The following is a 24,095-nucleotide window of genomic DNA, read 5'->3' as shown; positions in this document are numbered from 1 at the left end:
ACATCTAAAGTAGCTCTTTGGATCCCGGCCAAGGGATCAGTTCAGTTTCTTCAGTATTTTATTCTACATACAGCTTTAGTACAGATGGCATTTATTCTCACTATGATTTTACTCTCCTTTTTGCTCAAAACATTTAACAAACTTGTTAATATCTTTAGGCAGAAATTTGGAGAATAAAAACGTGGTGTATTACATCTAAATCTAACAATGTATTTCTTTTCTGAAAATGAAATAGATTGCCCAAAGTTTGGCAAGAGGAGAAGGATTGCTGCTGTTAATCTTAAGCCATCACATGCTGAAGAAGTTAAAGTAAATCTAGGCCAACAATTTCAAATATGAATATCCATATTTTGGAGTGATAGAGAAGCAGTATCTCGGATCAAAATTCTGCTATTTGTCAGTTTTGTCAGCAAGAAGATTGGTATTTTCTTTCCTATTTAATGCTTGTTACTGGCAATGGACTAAAGTAGAAAATCATTCTGTTTCAGCTCGTTTCCTTTTCATCCTTTTCTGCAAATGATACACATACATACCAATATGGTAGTCCTTACTACTGTACATGATCAGCCACAATAAGCTAGGAAGCTAGCTAGTCCATCTAGCCTAGTATTGTCTATGCTGGCTGACTCTCCAGTGTTTTAGGTTGGGGATGGAACCTGAGATCTTTTGTTCTTGCCTATTTAAGTGCCACCTAAAAAGGCTGCCAAAGTGGCTCAGAAAGAATGCCACACAAATACAAAATTCTAATACATTTTGAAAACCAGTAACATACAAACGCACTCAGGTTTCTGCCAAAAAGGCAAGGGATCTCCCCACCACCACCCCCTGCCCGATCTCAGGGAGCAGGAGAAAATACTTAGGTAGCAGCTCCTTCTAAGGGTCCCAGGCAGCAGGGTGGTTGATAGTTCCTGTACGGTCCTTCCCTTCTGTGCAAAGGTCCTCTTAGTTGTGGCCACTTCCCCACAAATGTCTGTGCAGTATACATATCACCCTTTGAAATCAAAACCCTGATGTTACTAAGTGGACAAGTGGCTGACATGACATTTTCAGGAGTGAAAATGGGGCTGAGATAGCAGCATGGAACAGACCCTTCAAAACAACACCGATATGCAATCATATCTTTTTAAAAATCATTGGGGAACCCCAGCAAAATGTGCATTGCTCAAGTAGAGCTCCCCAGAGAAAAACCAGCAGATCCAGATTCCCTTTAATACTTGGATCTGATAAGCCGACTAGAAGGCTTTTCATGGGCCCAAAGGTTTTTAAAGCAGCACTTACAAAGGCAGTACACTTAAGGCAGTACTGCTTAAAAGACAGATGTCATAGGAACAACAGTACTGCTCCATAGCAAGCACTCAATTTTATATGGAGCAATTTAGATGTTTTAAAGGTTAATAATGACATAGTTAAAGCTATGGTTTTCCCAGTAGTGATGTATGGAAGTGAGAGCTGGACCATAAAGAAGGCTGATCACCAAAGAATTGATGCTTTTGAATTATGGTGCTGGAGGAGACTCTTGAGAGTCCCATGGACTGCAAGAAGATCAAACCTATCCATTCTTAAGGAAATCAGCCCTGAGCGCTAACTTGAAGGACAGATCCTGAAGCTGAGGCTCCAATACTTTGGCCACCTCATGAGAAGAAAAGACTCCCTGGAAAAGACGCTGATGTTGGGAAAGATTGAGGGCACAAGGAGAAGGGGATGACAGAGGACAAGATGGTTGGACAGTGTTCTCGAAGTTACCAGCATGAGTTTGACCAATATGCGGGAGGCAGTGGAAGACAGGAGTGCCTGGTGTACTCTGATCCATGGGGTCACGAAGAGTCGGACACGACTAAACGACTAAACAACAATGACATTAATGTACTGGTTTGTGCGAGAAAAGGGGAAACACTTCAAACTAAAATGTTTAGCTATACAGTACTGCTTTCTTAATATTTTTTTAAAAAATGTTTCTGAACTTGAGCAGAGGCCAGATTATGTGGTCATGAAGGAAAGCTGTCCATTGTACATCAAGGTAATCTCTGAACAAAAGAATTATTATTCTGCCAGACATTAAATAGTCTTACCTGTGCACTTGTAGTCTGAAGCTACACCTTTAAGGACCGCATCAAACACAGATATTTCCACTCTCTGCTTTCTGTGATGACAGCTTAAGATCAAAGAAGGTTGGGATACGACAAGGTGCAAAAATGGTTCTAACTGCAAGTCACTAGTTCCCCTGCGACCAGGCTGTCGAACGATAGTTATGCCCAAGGCTTGCCTAGCAGATGATCTTGTGGAAGCATGAAGACTTTCAAGAGATAGAAGACCTGCTTTTTTCCCAGAAGGCAGTGAACTGTTAGCATTCAATAGGTCATCTGCTGTTACAGATGAAATGCCTGCTCCACTGGGCTTCTTGAAATCGTGCTCAACTCTCAAGTTTGCTTCAGGAAGGTTTAATGAAGTTTTGGCTGCTTTCTCTCCATCTTTCTGATCCTCCATCGATTTTGATTTAGGTAAAGTGGCACATGAGTAAGTCATGAAGGATATTCGGCTTGCTGTAATAAAAATATCAAAGGGAATGAAGTTCAGGTTCTTCACGATAGAAGACTGCCGAGAAGGACGGGCAATGCGGTGATGGCTGGTACCACTGTGTTGTTCTATTTGGACTATTCTGATTTTAACACTGTCACTGCCAATGCCACTGTCTTGGGCTCCACTGTAACGTGAAGATGTTTCAGTCATGCCTCCATCAGACGTATCCATTTTTTTCTGTTCCTGCTTGGAAACCTGGGAAGAAAAATAGCATATTAACTTAAAATAGTCATATCCTAAGTATTTCCATTTCACAACATAAAACAATTGCTATATAAACATGAGGTCAAGAGAGAGAGAATTCTATAAAAAAAGAAACTTGCCAAGTTAACTTTTAAAATAGGAATCACTCATGAAAACTCAGCAGGTGTCTGTTCCAGAGAAATGGTGACTCATATTTAATGACATGCTAGTGAAAGATGAGGCAGGAGGAATACATGTTTCCTACGTTCAGACTAATTTGTTTTTCAGACCATTTAGGAATTCAAAAGATAGTGTGTCAGCCAATTAAAGATGTTTTAACTGATCAGCTGCCTTTTAAGTAATTGATTATATTTAAATAACAGACCTGGGTGAAGGTATTGAGGGGATGCTCATCAAATTTGCAGAGGACATCAAACTGGAAGGGGCAGTTATTGCCACAGAAAACAGAATCAGGATTCATGATGGAAAACTGGGCCCAAACTAATAGAATGAATTTCAGTAGGGACAAAGGTAAGGTTCTACACTTAGGCAGGAAGAACCAGCTGCACAAATATAAGATGGGGGGGGGGCACCTGGCTTACCAGTAGTATATAGTATTTAAAATTGCTGGCTGGATTACTGATCTGCTGCTGTGACACCATGATGACCCACAAAATTCTTCCTTTTTTTAAAAAAAAATATTATTAGAACTTCTATAACTCAATTGTTGCTATAGGCCCCTGTTGTGATGCCAAAAGATTTTTTTGTCATCCCCAAAGCTTCCAAATTTGTCAATTATTATCAAAATAAATAAAAATAAAACAATATTTGTTACTGACTGCTTCATAGCCTCCCCGCCCCGCAGCCGTGATTCTGTGGAGCCAAAAGACTTTTCTGAGCCCCACCCCTGAAAACTCATTCTTAACAAAGTTAACACTGGCTGTTCTGCTAGCACATTTGCAAGGCCATGCAGGGTCCAGTATGGTTTCAAAGTAGATTGGAGGGGGCCACATGTTGAGATTCCTGCATTGCAGTTTGGACTAGATGACCCGCAAGGTTCCTTCCAACTCCACCATTTTATGTTTCTATGCCCACTTATACATTTCTGTCACATCCTGTTTGGCCCCAGGAAGAGAGAGCTGAGCATGATTCAGTATGGTCCTCAGCCTGAAAAAGTTTAGTCACCCCTGCTGTAGAGAAAATATGACCAGTTCCTTCAGCAAGCCACTTGTCTGCCTTTCACATCTTTAAACCATCTTGGTCGCTAACAGGATGTTGTGTGTTGAAGTCATGACGACAAACAAGTCCTGCTGACTTTGTTCCCACTCAATGCATTGCTGTGTACCACAAGAACTGTAGAGTGGTTAAGCAAAGAATTGGGACTAATGCCACTGTCTTCCCAATAGGCCTGTTGCTAAAGAAAAGGCAATATGGTCCACTTAGAAGATGTTCGGCATAAAATACATAAGAAAAAATTCCCACTGAAATGTGTCCACATAGTGACTTTTTATGAGTCAAAGGAAGCAACTATTTCCTTAGACTTATCAATTTACTGAAGCATAGCTTTGCAAGGGAAACATTAATACTATAAATTTTTGTTTTCTAGTTACAGATTTTCCAACTTGAATTCAATACCTATTTCTTAAACTTCTGCACTGATTACCGTAACCCTGATAAACCCATGATATTTAAATATCCTGCAACGGCTTTTGAAGAAGGCTGGAAAAGTCTTTATATTAGACTGAGTAGGAGTGGTGAACTGAGTAGGAGTGGTGAACTGAGTAGGAGTGGTGAGTCCTGTACTGATACTGCACAGTATACAGCAGGTATTATCAATTAATGACAGAGAAGCATGATTCCCCACCCTGCTTTTTAATGCCCAAATCCCTGGTTCTATCTCGAACAGGCATTTTCTATTAACGCATTGTCGCATGGTTTTTGCTTCTAAAAAAAGTATTGTACAAAACAGAACAGCAGCCTTATTTTTCAAAATATTATGCAAAATAGAACATTGGTTTGAATATGTGTCTCACTAATAAATTAGTAAGAATTGTATTGAAGCATTGTATACTTTTTTTTATCTTGCGAATCCAGAAGTGCAAGCTGTTGCACAAAAAAGTAAAATATATTAAACCAAACCATAACCCCCCCCAAAAAACCCCAATAAAGCAATATATAAGAAAAGCTTGATAAAGCCATCAATCACTAGTCACAACAGGCCAGTACTGTCTCTAGAAAGCAGCCGGCCTTGGAATTAAACAGGCTTCTGGGGGGAGGGAGTTGCATAGCTAGATAGTACACTAGCATTATCACCTTTTGATGTTCCGACTTGGCACACAGGCAATGCCTCCAGGAAAGTATATCCAGCAGACCTTAAGGGCTATGGCAAGACACACAAATCTGCTAGGGATGATCTCTGGGAGGATATATATCGTTATATGTCACTTAGCCAGTTACTGAGTTGGGATTTGCAGCTATTAACTTTAAAAGGCAAGCTTGGCAATAAATCTGGGCATCAAATGGAATATCCTTTTATACTGGTGAACAATTCCAAATGCAAGAACTCTAAAAACGTTCCATGCTTTGTTATGGAAGAAATGGGCCAATATTTTAAAGATGTCAAAAGCACCAATATCAGCTTCCTGATAGCAAATGTAATGGCAACGTTTATCGTTGAGCTGCATTTATATCAGTTCACTTACTCTTTACATAACCCATTTAAAACGAACAATAAAAGTTTTCTTTAATTAGCTACTGGTGTGCATTAACATGATCATGATTAAACCATAAAAACCAACTGTACATTACTCAGGTCCCCTATCACATGTGTTTTAAATTATTTTAGTTGAAAATGTACTTTGAGTCCCTTTTAAAAGTTCGACCTTCTGCTTTCAGAGAATTAAATGCATATTACTGCAGTGGAGAAGATAATGTTTCAGACCTCCAGGCATATATTAAACACACTGGCAGCACATTAGACAAAATGCTTTACTTATTAGATACTTCCTATTCTAAACAGTGTCATCAAAGGCTAAAAACAAAATCCATATAAAAGCTGCACAATGCTTCCACACAGAACCTGTGCCAAAATCCCTGTACTTTCCAACTAATGAGGAAAGGATGTGCACTCTTAACATATGAATGTAAGATTTTCCAAGCATTTACTTTAGGAAACAGCACTATTGATTCCATATGGCTTATGTTAAATGAAACTGTATTGGTAAAATAACCTTTAAGATATCTGGCATGATAACCGTAATTAAACAGTATTCAAAGGAATAAAACAAAGGGGAATTTGGTTTCACAATGGCTAATTAAAATAAAATGAAAAAACACAGCATGTCATCTATCAAGATAAATTGTTATTGTTTTAAAAACTATTTAAAATACTGTTAAAATATACTTTTTAGATAAAATCTAAAAGTACTGGGAAAATATTTGTGGCTTAAAAATGGATAGTTTGGCGAAGAAAAGTAGTATACAACTTGGATTTTTTTTTATGTTGATAGAATAGCTTTAAAACTTTGAGCATAACCAGATGGGCCTTAAATCAGAGGGATTCTACAGTTTCTCTGTCTGAATGAATTGCTACGTGAAAAAGTTTTCAATCGCTGAAAAATGTCAAGTTGATAGTTTACTTATTAGATTGCTTCAGTGCATTTTCTCCATCCTTTCACTTCATGGCAGTCTCTATAGAGAAGGTGATGAAAGCTATGCTAGTAGCTAGGGAACTGTGGCAAATTCTTCCTTGTCATGTGTTGAGATAAGTGACTTTACTAGCTTAACCCCTTGAATTCAAAAGCATTTAGGGAAGATAGAGAGATAAGGCTTAACTATAGCTGCTACAGGACGTGTCCACTTCACGGACACACGCTCCTGTTGCTGGGCATCCTCAAGCTTCGTTGTAAATATGCTCAGGTGCTTTTTATTACTAAAGCCATGATATGTCATGAATCTTCCTGTTGAAGCAGCCGTACTACCTTAATAGTTGGCAAGGACTGTCAGTCCATTGTATTAATATGAAAACTAAAATCTCCAAGGAAATCAAGGAAATGAAAAGCTGGCCTCAAAATCATTTTATGCCAGACAGGATTTGGGACAATTACAGTAACCCCCATTAAGGTTAGACCTGTCTTACTAACAGAAGCTTCCCATGTTGCACGTTAAACTCTTCTTTTTTTAATGGAGGAGTGTTTCAAAAGCATTTTGTAATATGGCATGGTACTAGTTATTCAAGTTTAAAAATCACAGTAGGCTAATACTAGCCCCATGACTTGATTCTAAGATGTTCTTTGGATCGTGGACTATTTTCTGTAAAACCTCATGGTTCAAGCTGTTCAAGTGAGAGGCTTGCAATTACAGCTTGTTAACACTGCAGTCGGTCACTTACTTTATAGTATATAGATTAAAAATCAGTTGGCAACTTTGAAATGATGACTGAAACAGACCTGACTTCTTTACAATCACAAATAGGTTTGGTATAAAATTATTTGGCTATTCTTTCCTGCTTTAACCGAAGAACTTTCTTAAACACATAGCCTGGAAGAAAATCCAGTTCTCTTGCATATCATTTCTTGCTTTATGAACACACACACAATTGTAATATGCTTATTTGTGGCAGGGAAGTCCCAGACTAGGATTCCTTAGAGGCAACATCTTCCAACAACTGCAATTTTACGGAAGAGATGGATCCATGCCTTTGCCCATCCCCTGTGGGTTCGTTGACACTGGAGACCACCTCTACAACACTGAACCCATAGTTGCAAACTTCACGATCTTGAATGAGCCAAAAGCTGAAGAAGGCAGCATCCGTACTTTAACTAGCCACGATGCAACACTCTGGAGATGGGGCCTCTAATCCATGACTACATACTCCTGTTACACAACTCAACTATTTGCTCCAGTATTTTACTAAGACAACTTATCTGCTTTCCCTCAGCTGCAGGAGTGGTATCCATGGTCTTAGACCCACACCCTGGTCTCCTAGCCAGGTGCTGATTTTTGCCTTGCTTATCTGCTCTGCCAAGGGAACCAGGAATTACTGACCTTCCCCTTGCTTGAGCCATCATCTCTCCTTGACGGTCAAAAAGACTGCTCCAAAAGTGAACAACTTAAAATAATGAGTGCATTTCCTGCTACCAGTAGTTTAATATATCATTTAACCAATTGGAAACATTGAATTAACACAAAGCTTGTTTTAATGTTTGAAATGCTTGATTAAATTGTGTGAATATATATATATAGTGGTGGCAAAAATATATTTCAGGGATTTACTGGCTCTGGTACTATATTTTAACAACAGAGAAAACTTCTCAGGTCACATAGTCAAGACAGAATATACTTCTGAAGTGGGTGCGTTGAATCAAGAATGCTATACATCTGCATGAAGCAATTCCATTTTATTTTAGTTATGATTATGTAACAGGACTATTTAAGTCCTCTTTCCAACATGCATCATAGTCATTTTCAAACTCTCATCTAAACATCTTTAGCCAATCATGAGCTCATTTTTCACATCACATAAAATATGGAACAAATTGCAAGCGTGAAACCACAGAGTAAATGTGCCAATCATATCTTCTTCTTCATTATGACGTCTGACCCAATTTTGTGCTCCAGCTAAAAGTTAAATGTTTTTTGTGGGCAAGAATATCATGACTAGAGCATGAACATTAATTCTGATTTCTTCTATCAGAATTTTAGAAAGGGGGTCATTTTTTTCTATTCCTATGGAAATGGAAATCCTTTCGAGTCCACATCAGCTCAAAATATGAAAAAAAACCACCCATAAATAATTACAGTACAGTGTGGGGATTATGGAGCCAGTGTTGTGGAGTCATTAAGTGTGTTGGAATAGAACCAATGAGACCCAGGTTTAAATTCTTATTCAGCCATTAAGAGCAACTCTCAGTCTAACCTAACTCACAGTGGTGGTGGTGTTCCTGGCATTGAGCAGTCGAGACAGATTAGGAATTCTGGTGGTTTACTGCCTGCCTTGCTGCCCAGCATTCTCCCTGCCTGAGCTGACAGAACTGGTCTCGTAGGCAGTGCCAAGGATTCACAGACTGCTGGTTTTGGAAGACCTCAGCATCCTACTGAGGTGACTGGTTCTGGGGTGGCTCAAGACTTCATGGCTGCCATGACAACCATGGGGTTGTCCCAACATGTCACTGGCCCAATGCATGTGGCAGGCCACACTCTGGACTTTGTTTTCTCAACAGGGCAGGAAGAGAGTGATAAGAAAGTAGGAGATACTGGCACCAGTCCTTTGTCATGGTTAGATCATTTTCTGTTGGGATTGAGGCTTTCAGAAACTTTTCCCCTCTGCAGAGGCAGGGGACCAATTAGGATGATCTGCCCTCAGAGGTTGATGGGTTTCCTGACAGCTCTGGAGATTTTTTTTAGCTGCCATGACTGGCACTCCTGTTGAAGCCCTGGCCAAACTCTTGAACATCCAAATGGCTTGGGCTGCTAACATGATTGCCCAGAGCTTAGAGAGAGAACAAGCTGGGAGACAGCTTGAACATAAGTGGAGGAAAACTGTGTTCACCTCATTTTATCCTCCTACTAATCCTATGAGATAGAATAGGTTGAGAAGGGGAGCGGGTGACTGGCATGAAGAAATTCACGATAAGAAAGTGAGTTTCATAGCAAAGTGGGGATTTGTGCCAAGAGCTCCAAAGCCCTAATCCAGCACTCTCAACATACTGTGATTTAATATGAAAGCCAGTTTGGTGTAACACTTTTAAACAAATTTCTTAAGGTGACAGCGTTCTATTTAGATAAGGAGAAGCTTTTAAAAACATATTTGGAATAAACAGCTAAGATGTAGTATTTGTGGGCTTTGCAATATAAAACAGGAGAATAGTTAGCTGTTCAAGGTCTAAAGAACTATTTAAAATTTAAACAGTTAAAACAAAATACAAACCATTTCGCTACCAAGCTAGGTTTGTGAAGTTTTAGTAAAATTTATTTAAGCTATACATGAGACATTAAAAAAGGTCTGACACATTTTATCCAATATTTTGATAGACTTTGAAAGGGACTAGCTAGAACATTCATCTCTTTTAGACCACTAAAATAAGGTAAGACAAAGAAAAAAGAAATATAATCCCAATAACAAAGAGGTCTGTTTCAGATAACCAAATAACATAGACCTTAAAATCTGGACTGAACCCAATCTTGCACTTAACACTCAGGTTAAACTGCTTGATCCATAAGGGTTAGTTCTCAAACACATTGAAAAATAAATAAAAATAATTCAGTTTAACTTTTTTTAAAAAATGAGGTTCAAGTACATAATTTATCTTTTATGTTTTTGATTCCACAATTTTTCATGATTTTTCTTAGGGAAAATCAACTTCTTGGGGGCAATTATCATCTTGGTAATAGGACAGCATGCTGAATTTTACTAGGGGGGAAAAGTAAATGTTAAGTCTTTATCAACAGAGGATTACATAATCCATTGCAACAAATGTTTATCCTTTGGAATAACATACGAAGTTAAGGTCATGTGAGTGGGGCACTTATATTCTGGAAACTGTATGCTAAGGATAGAATCACATCTGATTTTTACAAGAAATAAAAGAAAAATAAAGAGACCATGTTAAACTCCCATTACCTTCTCTGCCAGCAAAAAATGCTTAGGATGAAGTAGGCTAGATATTTAAGATGGCAGGGCAGATGATAAACGACTTGGGCCCCAGAAACCTCAAAAACGGCTTCTACTCCTTTGTACTAGAACAATGGTTGAGATCAATTGCAAGCGCCACCTTGACTGTACTACCTGCTACCAAAAGAGTGCAAAACTCTGTGAGAGGACTCTGAGGAAGCCCAGCATCACAGCTCTAGAGTTCTCAGAAATTTGTTTAAATCAAGGGGAACCAACGTGGTGCACTCCAGTCACTGGACTACAACTCCTATCACCATTGACTGTTGGCTATACTTGCTGGGGCTGGTGGAAGTTGCAGTCCAAAAACATCTAGGGGGCGCCATGTTGGCTACCTGTGAATTCAATCACAGCAGACTGCCAAGAAGCATCACTCTGACCTTGCTTGCTCAGGCTGCTATTTAAAGTGAGAAAAACCCAGAACTGCTTGCATGCTGCCCCGATCCACAATCATTTCTAGAGGATGATTAAATCCTAGTTCCTTTGCCCATGAATGTGTGTGTGCTCTTCTATCTGTAAACAATACATGAATTACGTACTAATTCTTGTACAAGTACTAAAGAAAAACGTCACATGGCATGTGAATGCACCACTAGTGTCAAGGAGAGCATTGGCTTACAAATAACTTTCCATTTCTTTATTAAGGGAGGCAATGTTTCCAATGAAACTTTCCTAAGACCTAATTAGATAAGCATTTGTTAATACAAAAAGAAGAAAACGTAGCATACTTTGAAACCATAAACCAGTAATTGTTACTCCAATTCTTGGGGTTTTTAAAAAAATCTATATGCTACACTGGATTAACGGGGATTAACATAGGAAAAGTTGCCATTTGTGCTGTCTGGTCCCATGACGTTATCATTTGTTTCATACTAATGCACACACTAATACACATTACAACAAACTCTGACACTTTAGTTAGTAAGAACGGCTTCTTTCCACACAGTTGCCACATGGAGGTTGCCAGATACTGCCTCTGTATGGTAGCTTGGACTGCAGGGTGGGCAGGTGGCCTCCACATGGTGGCTGTATTGTGAGAAGGGAACCTTGCTAGGGCACCTGAAGTATGAATTTTCAGAAAAAGCAGCAGTACATTTGCATTACATTGATTACCTTTACCATACATATTTTAACTTTTGGATACAAAATACAGTTAGTATCTCACAGATTAATGGAAGTGTGTAAAACTGTATGAAAAATGTGTGGATTTTAAGAAATAATCTCTCTCTCTCTGTATGTGTGTGTGTGTACAGATTTTTCATCAGGGATGGTAACAAATCAATGGCATCTGCACAGCATGTGTATCAGCCACTTCACATTTAAGCTGTCTGGCTTCTTGTATACAGCTTTCTGAAATCAGTGTTATCAATATTTATGGTCCCCCCCCCCCATGAAATACAAATGGCAAAGTAGCCTTAAATTTACTTGAAACAAAAAGGCAGCACTTTATAATTAACGACAAGAATATTTGGATTGTAACTTCAAATTCAAAGTGGTAAAAAATATATATGGACAAGTCATTTGTCCATATCAGGTTTAAGTGGACTGTAGTCTTTTAATGCCGCAGTGTGGAGTGCATTTTAGCAGAAGTGCACCCCAAGTTTATACCACGAGATTTAAAATAAATTGAATTATCTGTCCATTTGATACACACACACAGTCTAGCCAGTCCACACACACTTCCCTCCATGAGCATGCACCAAATAACCCTCTACTGGAAATACCCCTTCCCACAACCCCCTGAATTCATGTAAGGACTCTGTGTGTGTGCAAACTATAATTCTCCTTGAATTGGCTGTACCACAGACAAGTTTAACAAATGTCTTTTCCTTCTTCCCCCTGCTATGTGGAGGGGTCATAGCTTGGTGGCAACTACATGTTTTGCAGGCATATGGCCCCAGGTTAATCCACAACCTTTCCGTTTAAAAGATCTGAGAATGACGCTTGCCTGAGACCTTGGAGAGCCACTGTCAATAAGATCAGAACAGTGGGGTAGGTAGAACAATAATCTGACTCAGAAAAAGGTAGCTTTATACTTAACACTCCTTATACTCCCCTTCTGCTACTGTCTTGAAGAATACCAAGGTTTCTTTCAATGGGGTGTTCTACAACAGAGGACTGCGCAGAATCCTATTGAGCAGAAGATGGAGGTGGGCATAATGCATATGTGATGTCGGGAGGGGCCAGAGGGAGGAGCCTAACGGAGCAGCAGCAGCACACCTTCAATGACCAGTGGCTCCTTCTCTTTCATGCGCAGCCTCTTCTTCTTGCCACCACCACCAGCAGCAGCCAGGGACTGCTTCCCCTGTCTTTCCCCTTATGCAACAGGTGGAGGAGGAGCCACCAGCCACTGAAGCCTAGGTGTGCTACCCTCAGTTCCACAACTGGCCTCCTCTTTCTGCCATCACCAGCTAGGAGCTGTTTTCCTGCTCCTTCTCCTCTGAAGCAGCAGGAGCAGGAGGCGGTCACTGAAGCTGTGCCATGCTTGGCTCCACAATTGGCCTCCTCCACCCCTAATCATTCTGAACATTGGAGGCCTTGCCCCCGCCCCCAAATATTGGCCTTCCCATAAAAAAGCTGGGCCCCTGGGAGTTGGTGCCTTTTTATATTGATCTTGTATTTTGATATTCGTGCTTTATTATAATTATGGGATGAGATTCATTTCAGTGGGTCTAATCTGAGTACAGTGGTGCCCCGCAAGACGAATGCCTCGCAAGACGAAAAACTGGCTAGACGAAAGGGTTTTCCGTTTTTGTGTTGCTTTGCTAGACGAATTTCCCTATGGGCTTGCTTCGCAAGACGAAAACCTCTTGCGTTTTTTTTTTAAAGCCGCTTGAAGAGGCGCAGTTGCGACGGACCGTGCTTCGCAAGACGAAAAACATCGCAAGATGAAAAGACTCGCGGAACGAATTCTTTTCGTCCGGCGAGGCACCACTGTACAACTTCAATTGGATATTGCCCGTAACTTTTTTGTAATCTGCCCTGATGAAGGACAGAGAATACATTCCTTAAATTGACAAATAAATGAAATGAAATGAAGCCCTGGGTCAATCGTCCCTGATAGGGGACATCCCTACTTTTTTTTTTTTTTTTTTTTTTTGGTGAGGAAATAACGGCAAGAAAATTAATGGTTATCTGCACTCTCAGAAACAAATATTTATATACTTATCCAGCAAGAGAATTTGACACTGGACTTGTGTCTGTCCAATGTACCCATACAAAATCTTATTTTCAACATGTCTATCTTTTATTTTTGTCTGACCTTTAAGAACTTACCATTTAAAAACATTTTAACCCTCTATTTAGTTGCTGCCATTCTTTTAAACTCCTTTAAATGTTGATTGTTGTTTTCTGTTCATATGTTTATTGTGGACTATACTACTGTTGTTGCTGTCAGCCATCTTGGTTATGTTTAATGGAAAAGGGGACAGAAGTGCTTGTAAATAATAAGAAAGCAAATGGAGTAGTAATTACAGGAGAAAACATGTGATTTAAAAGAATGTCCCTTTTACAATATAAAAGTTAGAAGTTATTCAGACCTACCCCTACTACTAATTGAAACAGGGGCTCTTGGGTGCAAATACGTATCTAAATAAATGCTATCATTTTTATTTTCTCTGAAGCGTTTGGCACAAAATTAGTTCCTTTTGCACAACGAACAACCTAACCTGCTACTCCATTTGTTATGAATATGAACGGCCGGCTTGGGGTTTCCGTCAGACACAGCAACATCTGATTGTCTCTCCATTGCTTTTTTGCTTCCAGCCTGATAAAGAATTTTGATGAACATGAAATAAATCTTGCTCACTTGTCTGCTGATTTATACACAGAAGACCCCAAAGAAAGGATAAGGCAACATTCAAAGTTATGTGAGTGGACTTTCATTCACGCAGTGGGGCTTTGTCATCCCTTCTGTGTGTTCACCAAATCTTCTTCAGATTGGAGCCTTTGGAGCAAAATATGTTCCAAAGGGTCTCACAACCCTTTGGAACATATTTTGGGAGTGCGCAAGGCACTGAAGTATGGAGGAGAGGCTGTCTGGTCACTGGAGAAGAAGCCTCTTCCATTGGTAGGTGACCACTGTTGGAGGTCATCAAGTATCGTTAGTGAACTACAGAAAAGTTTCAGCTTCATTCTTCTTTCAAAATTAAGATATTTCTTTTCTAAACTAGCAAATGTGCCTGATTCCTTCAACAGTGCATTGTCTACAAATATTTCTTCTGTGAAGTAACATGCCAGATGATTTAGGTTGCTTCTCCATTACCTTAAGTAATGTAAGGTTAACTTTTGCAAAACAAGTTTTAACATAAAAGAGCTGTGAGATCTTTGTTATGTTAACCGAAACTAAACAATCCCACAGAAGCTTCTATATTTGTCTTAAATGCTTTAATCTCAACGACAGATAAACAAGTAAAATGAAAACTCTAAAAAGAATGGCAATGTTAAGGAAGCAAGTTCTACCAGAATAAGGCAACTGTGTATGAATTAGGATCTGAGAACTGTAGCATGAGGTATCAACAAATTCAGAATGTGGCATTAGCATAAAATAATGCCTTGTCCTTTAGCACCTACCTAGATCAAAGAGCAACCATTTTTGGCCTTAATTATGTGGTTCCTCTTTAGCCTCTACACAATATGTTTTTTGTTTTGTTAAAATATAAACATTTAATTTACTCTATAACACTGGTTTCAGAAGTATACATATGTTATTCCTTACATATGGTTCTTTTGGAAGTGGGTTTAATTTGATGATTACTTGATATTTGTGAACGAAGTAATTACTGCTTCCAAATCCATCTAGTCCACGCAGTCTTGATACACTCAGCTTTTGCTACCCACATTCTAAAACCACCTTGTTATTCAATTATTGTAATGTAGCAGTAGCATTTTGCTTTTGTACTTTTGGAGGGTTCCTTTTATATCATATAGTCTCCAAGTCAATATTTAAAATTCAGACGAAAACGAAATTACATAGAAGAAGCATGGCTGCTGAAGGGGTGGGGGTAGGGTGGTAAGAACGTTTCCCAACCACTGTTCCGCGGCACACTAGTGTGCCGCGAGATGTTGCCTGGTGTGCCGCGGGAAAAATTAAAAAAATTGAAAGATTTTTTTTTAAGTCAAATTTTCGATTGGGGCGCCGTCACTAGATGACCCCTGGGGTTCCCTCCCTCCCTCCCGCTCTGCGCCTCCCTCCTCCTCCTCCGGGGAGGCCCTTCCTGGCTCTCGGCCAAGGCTTGGCGGCCGCCACTCACTCACTCGCTCGCCCACCCGTCCCTCCATCCCTGCACCCGGCCTCTCCCCCTCCGTCCCTGGCGCGGGGGCTGCCGGGATCCGTAGTCCCCTCGCCCTTGGGCTCCGCGCCCGTGCGGGGTGCGCGAACTACGTTTCCCAGCGTGGCCTGGCAGGCCGGGCGTTTTGTTTGAAGCGCTCTTCTCCCGGCCATGGAATGAGCGCAGCGGCGGCGGCCGGGCGGGCAGGGGCTCTTCCGCGCAGACCCCGCGCAGCCTGCCTGCGCCCCCGCGGAGATTGGGCGTCAGGATGGAGCCCGGGGATCCCCGCGGAGGCGGAGTGGCGGAGGCGGAGGCTGCCCCCCAGGTAGGGCTGCGTCGGGGTTTTTTTATTTTTGCAATGCTGCATCCGCGCCGGAGGGGACGCATCGGACCGCGGGGAGACCCCTTGGCGGGCGTGCAAGGCAATGCATGCGTGCAGGCGTTGCATGGAGTGCAGTGCAATGCAATGGCAACGTGGCGCCCTGCCTGCATGCATGCAACTTCCACCGGCGCTCCAGACTTGGCAGGTGAGGGGGGTCCCCAGTGGGCGGCAGAGAGAGCCGGGAGGGCGAAGGGGAGCCGGGGGGGAGCAGCGCTGCTCCCCGAGCCGAGCCCGGGGGGAAACTTCAGCGCCGTTGCGCCGGGTGTTGGAAGCGGAGGCTGGCGGGGGCCCCTCACCTGCAAAACCTGGTTGCCTCTCATATATTTCGTGCATTGCATTCATCGCCCGCTTTCTCCTCCAAGGAGCTCCTGGGGGCGCGCGTGGTTCTCCCCGTGTTATCCTCGCAACAACAGCCCTGCGAGGTGGGTCAGGCGAGTGGCCCAAGGGAGCACCCAGGGATTGTCCTGGCCAGGTGGGGTGATTTGAACCCTGCTCTCTGCCCGGTCTTCGTCCTCATTTAGCCCCCACATGTGCATGACTGTGCATGACTGAGGTTTTCCCCCCTCGTCTTGGCTATGGTGTGAGTCTGTGCTGTTAATTAATGGGGTTCTGCCTTCGGAGAAGATGAGCCAGCCCTCAAGGAGGTGATTATGTAATTTGCTAGCAATTCATGTCTCTCCCGGCGTGACGCTGCGCGCTGACGTCACGGGGCTGTAATGGTGGTGTGCCTCGAGATTTTTTTCATGAAACAAGTGTGCCTTTGCCCAAAAAAGGTTGGGAAACACTGGTTTAGTCGTTTGTCGTGTCTGACTCTTCATGACCCCATGGACCAGAGCACACCAGACACTCCTGTCTTCCACTGCCTCCCACAGTTTGGTCAAACTCATGTTCGTAGCTTTGAGAACACTGTCCATGCATGCACACAAAAGCTCATACCAATAACAAACTTAGTTGGTCTCTAAGGTGCTACTGGAAGGAATTTTTTTATTTTGTTTTGACTACGGCAGACCAACATAGCTACCTTCCTGTAACTAAAACTAGGCATTCAGTGATAATCTGAACCTATAAGCCAACCCTTCACCAAATGGTCTCAAGATGGATAATAAAAATACAATTTAAAAAACAAATAAGGATTACCTTAAAATCATAAAACAAACCCACAAAATAACAGAATAGCAGTGTATATTAATACAGAGGAAGGGAAGACATTGTTTCAAAAAAAGTTCTGGGTTAAGAGGTGCAGCTGCGACAATCACAGAAAAACATACTGTGATGCAGCAAGATGCATTTCAGAGGTGTGGTCATTCCACAACCTGGGGGTGACCACAGAGAAGTGTTAGGGACTGGCTGGACACTGAGGAGTGGTGGCTGGATTCTGGGCAGCAGAGGATGGAGGGGTTGGAGACTGACTTGGAAGAAGTGATCAGTGAATGGGGAGAACCTGTAACAGCCAGGAAACGAGAGGCAGAGGCAGGAGAAGTTGCAGGATTGGAGAGTGAAGAACAGTTGCAGGAGGAGGGAGAGAGAGGTTGGCCTGGTGTTTCTAGTGTTTAATTCAGTTTAATTTCAACAATTCAACATGATTCCTTGCAAAATAATTTTATGGCATTATGCATTAACCCAGGCAATAGGCTTCCTGGTCTCCCTCTAAAACAATTCCATTCTGAATGTCAACATCTGATTTCTAGTAGTGATCTCTTGCGAAACACTAACATTTCCCCCTTTCCCTTGTGTTTACATCCTGCAAATATTTGCAGATTTATGGCTTTTCTTTTCCATTTGTCATTTCTTAATCAAACTATATATATTTAGCTTCAGAAACCTTGATAATAAATCAGCCTAAAGTTGGATATTTTTTGTTGGTTTTCTTTGAACTTTTAGTTTGCAGATGCTTCAAAGGGCTGCCTGCTGGAGGAGGTGTTTGCAGCTTAGATAACAGAAGATGACCTTCCTTTACTGGTGAAGGAAATGTGAGAGAGCTTCTAGCGGGAGCTGGAAAGCATATAGCAAGGGGAACAAATGTTTGGCTCTTTATTTCTTCTTCTGGCTGTTCATTCCTCAGAGAAGAAAAACATGGTTGTGAGAGGGAGGCAAGGGAAAACAAAAGCCCTCTGCCATAAAATAATTTATAACAACTCCCAGAGAAAGATAAAAGAAACGATCAAATTCCTAAAGGCTGGAGCTCTTACACAGTCTTTATGCTGATATGAAAGTTTAAAATGCAGTCTGAGGGTTACTTAGGCATGGAGGGTTTTTAAATGGGCACTGCCAGGAAGCTTCCAATAAACACACATCATTGTGTTTGCTCCTGGATCTCTTGTAAAAGAATAGCTGTGTCAGGACATTTGCAGGAATACAGTGGTAAATTTTGAAGTTCAGGACCTTTCCCACTGCCACTCCTCAGGCACACAGTCAAAAGGGTGCTGTGGTGTATAGCATGTGAAACTTTGGCTGCGGAGACCTGGGCTCACATCCTTGATAAGCCATGAAGCTTAACTGAGTGACTTTCTGAGTGAAGCCTTCCAGATAAAGAGATCATGTGCCAGGCTAGACCTGTCCTTCAATATTGCATATTAAGAATGCTGACAAACACCACTTTGGCAGATAACACCATCAAAAAATACAGTACCCAAATTGCAACCCCCCACATCTCTCCACCCCTACACTGTTGGGCATGCCATGTGGTCAGAAGTCAGCCCCATTAGAAATGCTGGACAAGTGTAATTCTGCCTCATATGTGACAGAGAAGTTTGAGACTTCAAGTCTGACACTTGAGGATTAGAGAGGAAACAAAGCAAAGTTCCAGTTATAGATCCATCACAGCAGGGTCAGCAGCAGCCCACTGCAGCTGAAGGAGAAAAGGTCAGGATAGCTAGGAACAGCTGAAGCTAGGGGTAGCACCATTTTCATATAATTTACTCATTATTTTCACGAAAAGTCAAAATCAAATTTTATTACAATTCACAATGATATACCGTATTTTTCGCCTTATAGGACGCACTTCCCCCCCCTCCAAAAATGAAGGGGAAATGTGTGTGCGTCCTATGGGGCGAATGCAGGCTTTCGCTGAAGCCTGGAGTGCGAGAGGGGTTGGTGCGCACCGACCCCTCTCGCTCTCCAAGCTTCAGGAGAGCCCCACCGCCAGCCCCACAAGCTCGGGGGACAGCGGGGAGGCGGAACACCACCATCCCGCTGTCCCCCGACTTTGTTAGAAGGCTGGGGGGGGGAGAAGCCTGCTCCTCCCCGTCACCAGCCCCGCAAACTCGGGGAAATTAAAAAATTATTTCCCCCCCAGGCGCGGGCCTGGGGTGGGGGAAGCTCAGGCTTCCCCCGCCCCAGCCCCGCGCCTGGGGAGGGAAATATTTTTTCCCCTTTATTCCCCCCCCCAAAAAATCTAGGTGTGTCCTATGGGCCGGTGCGTCCTATAGGGCGAAAAATACGGTAAAAGAATCCTCACATGTTCTCAAAATGCACCTTATAATTATATACCATGATCTGAACACTTGTATCGTTTCATAGCTGACATTATCAGTTGGTTCTGAGTAGCTTTAAACTAGCCCCCATGAACTTTACTAAATAGTAAGTACACACTTGTGTAACTGTTATAGTCACAGACTCATACACCACATGTTTAATGTTACTAAGCAACGGGTCCTAGATAGTAAAATCTGCCTTTTTTGTTTTGTATTTTGGCAAGAGACTCAGCACCCAGATTACAAGGCCCTGGGCTGTAGCCCACTCAGCCTTTATGTAAATCTGGAACTGATGGGAAGAAACAGCAAGGGCAAGGGTCTGGACAGGGGAATAAACAGAAAGGTTAAATAGTGAGTAAGGGAAGAAATAGCAAGGCTAGGAAGAGTAGATATAGAAGCTAAGGGTCGTGAGATTACTTTTTCTGTGACAAGTTACAAGAAAATAAGTCCTCTCCTTTCTCTACAGCAGAGAAACCAAACAACCTTGACATGGTTCCCTAATTTAAAGCAACACAACTTGTTTGCTCTTTCTGCTGCTTCCCACCCAGTCTCTGAAGAGCTGTGTTGGCTAAGCTCCTCCCTCTCAGAACAGAACCTCAGCAGACACCAACCACAGTAAAACTGGGGTGAATATTTTGAAATCTTTACAGTGGATTGGTTGTGGAAGCAGGTATGGAATGAATCACTTCATGCAAAGGCATTAAATAGCTATGTCCTGACTGACCAGTTGTTTCTATAGCAGAATACAAAATTATAAGTGTTTTACCTTAAAAGGCCTACGCTAATTAAGAAGCGCATGAACTAGAGAGTGTGTGTCATTCTCTGGACATGATAAAAGTGCTATATATTTTTAAAGTGGTTTTCATTGTCAAAGTTTGTACAGTCTATGGACAAAGTGCCGGATTTCTGAGCAGCACCGTCCCTAAATTAAAATTCTGGGCACACACTCAACTTTATGATTCTATCCATTCCACCAAGATGGGAAACATTGCCTTGTAAGTTATTTATTGCAAATATTCCCATAGTATACTTGCTCTGAAAGCTAACTTCCAAAAGAGGCCCCATGATTGCAAAGTATCCAAGAAAAAGCAAAACGGTATGTCTTGTATTCAGCATTTCAACAAAAATAGAAACATTGCTGTGACACAGACCTGCCATACCAGGGTATGTCTCTTTCTCACATACAGCCTCTCCGGTCCTCATCCCTTCCAAGCAACCAAGTCATGCAACGCTAGTAAATGTTACATCATTTGATATATCCTGTATATAGGAAGCAGACAGGGCAGTCCACTTTTCAATTAACACTTCTCCAGCTAATTCTCCTGGCCCCCAAGAAAGGTGTTGCTTAATAACAACTCAGTCCATTGACTGTGTCAAACAGCCAGTCAATGAAGGCCACCTGGATGAAAACATGAATATGGTAAAATGATGCACATATCACTTTGTCACCACATTCGACCATCCACTGAATGATCTGCCTTTCTGAAAAGAAAATGCATGGAGAAGGGAAGGTGCTACCTTACCAAGGCAGAAAACTGATTCATAGCTCTGGAATCCATTACTGGCCAGAGGCAGAAGGTGGTGGTAGAAAGGATAAGAATGATACTGCACAACTGGCCTCCTCTGCCGGACAGTTGTGGCAAGTCAAGTGTCACAATTGCCCTTTTCTCTTGACACTTACCATGCTTCTAATAGACACCGCTAAAAACTTTCCTGTTTAGGCAAGCCTACCCTGATGGTTAGAAAGTTTAGGTAATTTTTTTATTTTGTATTCTAACTTTTGTACGTTTTAAAGTAAGCTTGTTATTTTTTCTTGATTTTACTGTTTTATGCTTTCTAAACTGCTCTGAGGGGGTTTTTTTATAATCAAGCGGTGTATACACTTTATGAAATAAATAAATACATGTCAAATTGATATTCAGCAAACTGAACCAACCTCACTGTGTGATTAAGATTAAGCCCACAACTCCCAATCAATCCCATGGTATAGGGCAGGGACTAGTATTTCTTGAAATTAAGTGAATGCTGTAGCTTTTTAGTATTTATTTTGTTATTACTGTAGCTAAAGCCAGCATAGACCAGACCTAGATGGGAAACCACTTGGAACACCAGGTAAACTACTCTTAAGTATCTTAAAAGAAAAGGAAGATAAATAATACAATAAATGAAATACCTAAGAAATGTGTTTAGGGACTTATGCTGGCTGTTTGGCCGTAATAATAAACATTTGTTCATGTGTTCAGGGACTGGGGTTAAAACTAAGGACTTCAAAGACTAGACATGCAAGCCTGCCTATCTGAACACCAGAGGTACGGATCATCCAGCAGGCCCATCAGAAGGATTGTGCCAATGTGATTTTGGCAGTTTTACTGTTGCCAATAATTGGAAGAAGAGAAAAGGACTACCCTCCCCCCTCAGATGATCTAGACACCATAAGGAGACCAAGGAAATATGTACCACAAAGATGTCACAGGGTTTTGTCCCTGAATGGATAGAATGGAGAGACTCCAACACTGAGGTGAGTGACGTTTTCAGTAGCAGCGAAATGGTAACACACATTTCCAGCCAAAACATGCTGAAGAGTACATGGGGGGGGGGGACTGCAGTATATGAACCATAGTAACTCTGAAAGAATGAAGTTACCTCTGCAGCTTTATTGGATGGTTCCAGTCCAACCATATTAGTCTGTATTAACTGCTGTAAGAGTTGTACTTGAGCCACACTGAGGAAGAAGTCCAGGCTTGTTGTCATATTCACTTCCAAAGAATGGCCACATACTAAAATTTCCTGTGAAAAACAAGTTTGTAAAACAAAGTCAATGGATACCAGCTGTTTCAAGGCAATTATGTAATTTTCTTTTCTAACCAAACACAATGTAGACTATTTATACTCTCCAAATTGGGACTATTAACATTTTCTTATCTCTTCAGGCAGAAAAGCACTGTGCACCATCTGTAAAAGGAAATCAGGTGGAGGAGTGGTGGACTAGCATACCACTAGGCTTCCAACAGGATATTTGATGATTAAGATACATTTTGTTTGTTTCATGTGTGAGGTCCTGTTTCTTTGTTGCATCAAATTCTGGGCTGTCAGAGACTCTATTCATGTTCTTGGCAGAGGATTACACTTCCCCTTTCCTTGCTCTCAATGACAGATATACATTGTGGAATACAAACTCATCTTGGTTTATAATGAAATTGTACATTGCAACCCACAAATAACCAACTTAATTGATTTGTAGCTGCCTGTAAACTACTGTTGACATCTTGGCAGAATTATAGTTAGATGACCATTATTTTATGGATGTTGTTAAACACATAGGAAAAGCTTTTGACCATTTCTGGCAAATTACTTCCGAGATGGAAAGAAGAAAATGAGCAGGTTTGCTTACTAAGCAGATGCTCATAACCCTTATCATGACATGTGCATAAGTATTTATTAGTAATCTGTAGTAGGCCTCTCCCTTCCTCACTGAATTTCATCAAGGGAATTGATTCAAAAAAAATAAAATAACCAAAACATTTACATTCTTTAACAAGAGCTACAGTGAAATTCATCTGTTACTTTTCATGGAATGCCTTCTCTACAGCACAGCAATTCCCTAGGTCATTTAACATTTTCCTTTAGATTTCCTTTCCAGCACATTTGCAGTAGCAAGTCAGCACTGAGAGGATGGGCCACAGCTCATCAACACACAATATCCCTTGAACATAGAATGCCCCACAACCCCTGGCATTTACAGTGAAAGGATAGCAAGGATAGCAAGGATAGGTTCCTCTTCCAACTGGGCTGAGAGCAAAGAGGGTGCTGTGTGGTGTCTGTAAGGAACTGATGAGAACGGAAAGGAAGGAAGAAACTGGATGAAGCAAAAATCAAGAAAGCTGCAAGGAAATGTAGGGGTGGCATTCTGGTCTGGAGCTGTGTCTTAAATCAAAGATATGTATTTTAGGGAGAAATGTATAGAATTCAAATGCGTGTGTGTGTGTGTGTGTGTTGGAAAGGATGAACCAGGCATATGACTAGACACATGTGAAACTGACATGGAGCAGAAATAAACTAATTTGTCCATCCCTGCTGCCAGCCTAATCCACCTCACAGTTTATCTGTTAATTAAACAGTGTTCATGTGTGTTATAAATGTAATTAAGAAACACAGAAACACAGGCTAACATGCATACAATTACCATCTATTGCTCTTCTTAGCATACATGCAATAATCACTATTTCTGACCTACACACAAGGATTTACAGAAGACAGAGCCTTTTGAAAAACATTTTGATAGCTAATGCGGGTTTTTGTTTTATAATTAAACTCAACTTAATGTAGCATTTTAACTATTGCAAATATCTGCATTCAGAAAGATACATGAATCTGAAAGCCATGTGAGTACATCTCAAGTAAAATACCAACCTCTGTATGCAAATTCTCTGGTGAGATTACTTTTGTGAAAATGATGGCAGGAGCTGCAGTTATTCGCACTGTAAAGTCTGTTAAAATTGGAGTTAAAATAGCTCTTCGTTCTTGATGCCGCTTGATGCTAA

The 24,095-nt window shown here is 41.3% G+C and overlaps 1 protein-coding gene across 5 annotated transcripts in view; it reads right to left on the bottom strand.

Moving 5' to 3' along the window:
- Positions 1–24,095, bottom strand: part of VPS13B (vacuolar protein sorting 13 homolog B) — a 368,427-nt gene that overhangs the window by 125,281 nt on the left and 219,051 nt on the right. For all 5 annotated transcript variants that reach the window (XM_082235378.1, XM_082235375.1, XM_082235376.1 and 2 more), the window contains exons 32-34: positions 23,965–24,091; positions 22,198–22,341; positions 2,070–2,772 (exon numbers count right to left, since the gene is read on the bottom strand). In XM_082235378.1, the coding sequence (XP_082091504.1) occupies positions 2,070–2,772; positions 22,198–22,341; positions 23,965–24,091 (974 nt within the window). The remainder of the gene's footprint in view (positions 1–2,069; positions 2,773–22,197; positions 22,342–23,964; positions 24,092–24,095) is intronic.

Source organism: Podarcis vaucheri (assembly GCF_965113315.1).
Source record: "Podarcis vaucheri genome assembly, chromosome: 8".
Classification (NCBI taxonomy): domain Eukaryota; kingdom Metazoa; phylum Chordata; class Lepidosauria; order Squamata; family Lacertidae; genus Podarcis; species Podarcis vaucheri.
The sequence above is the reverse complement of the archived record's forward strand: the minus strand, read 5'-3'. Positions and strand labels throughout refer to the sequence as shown.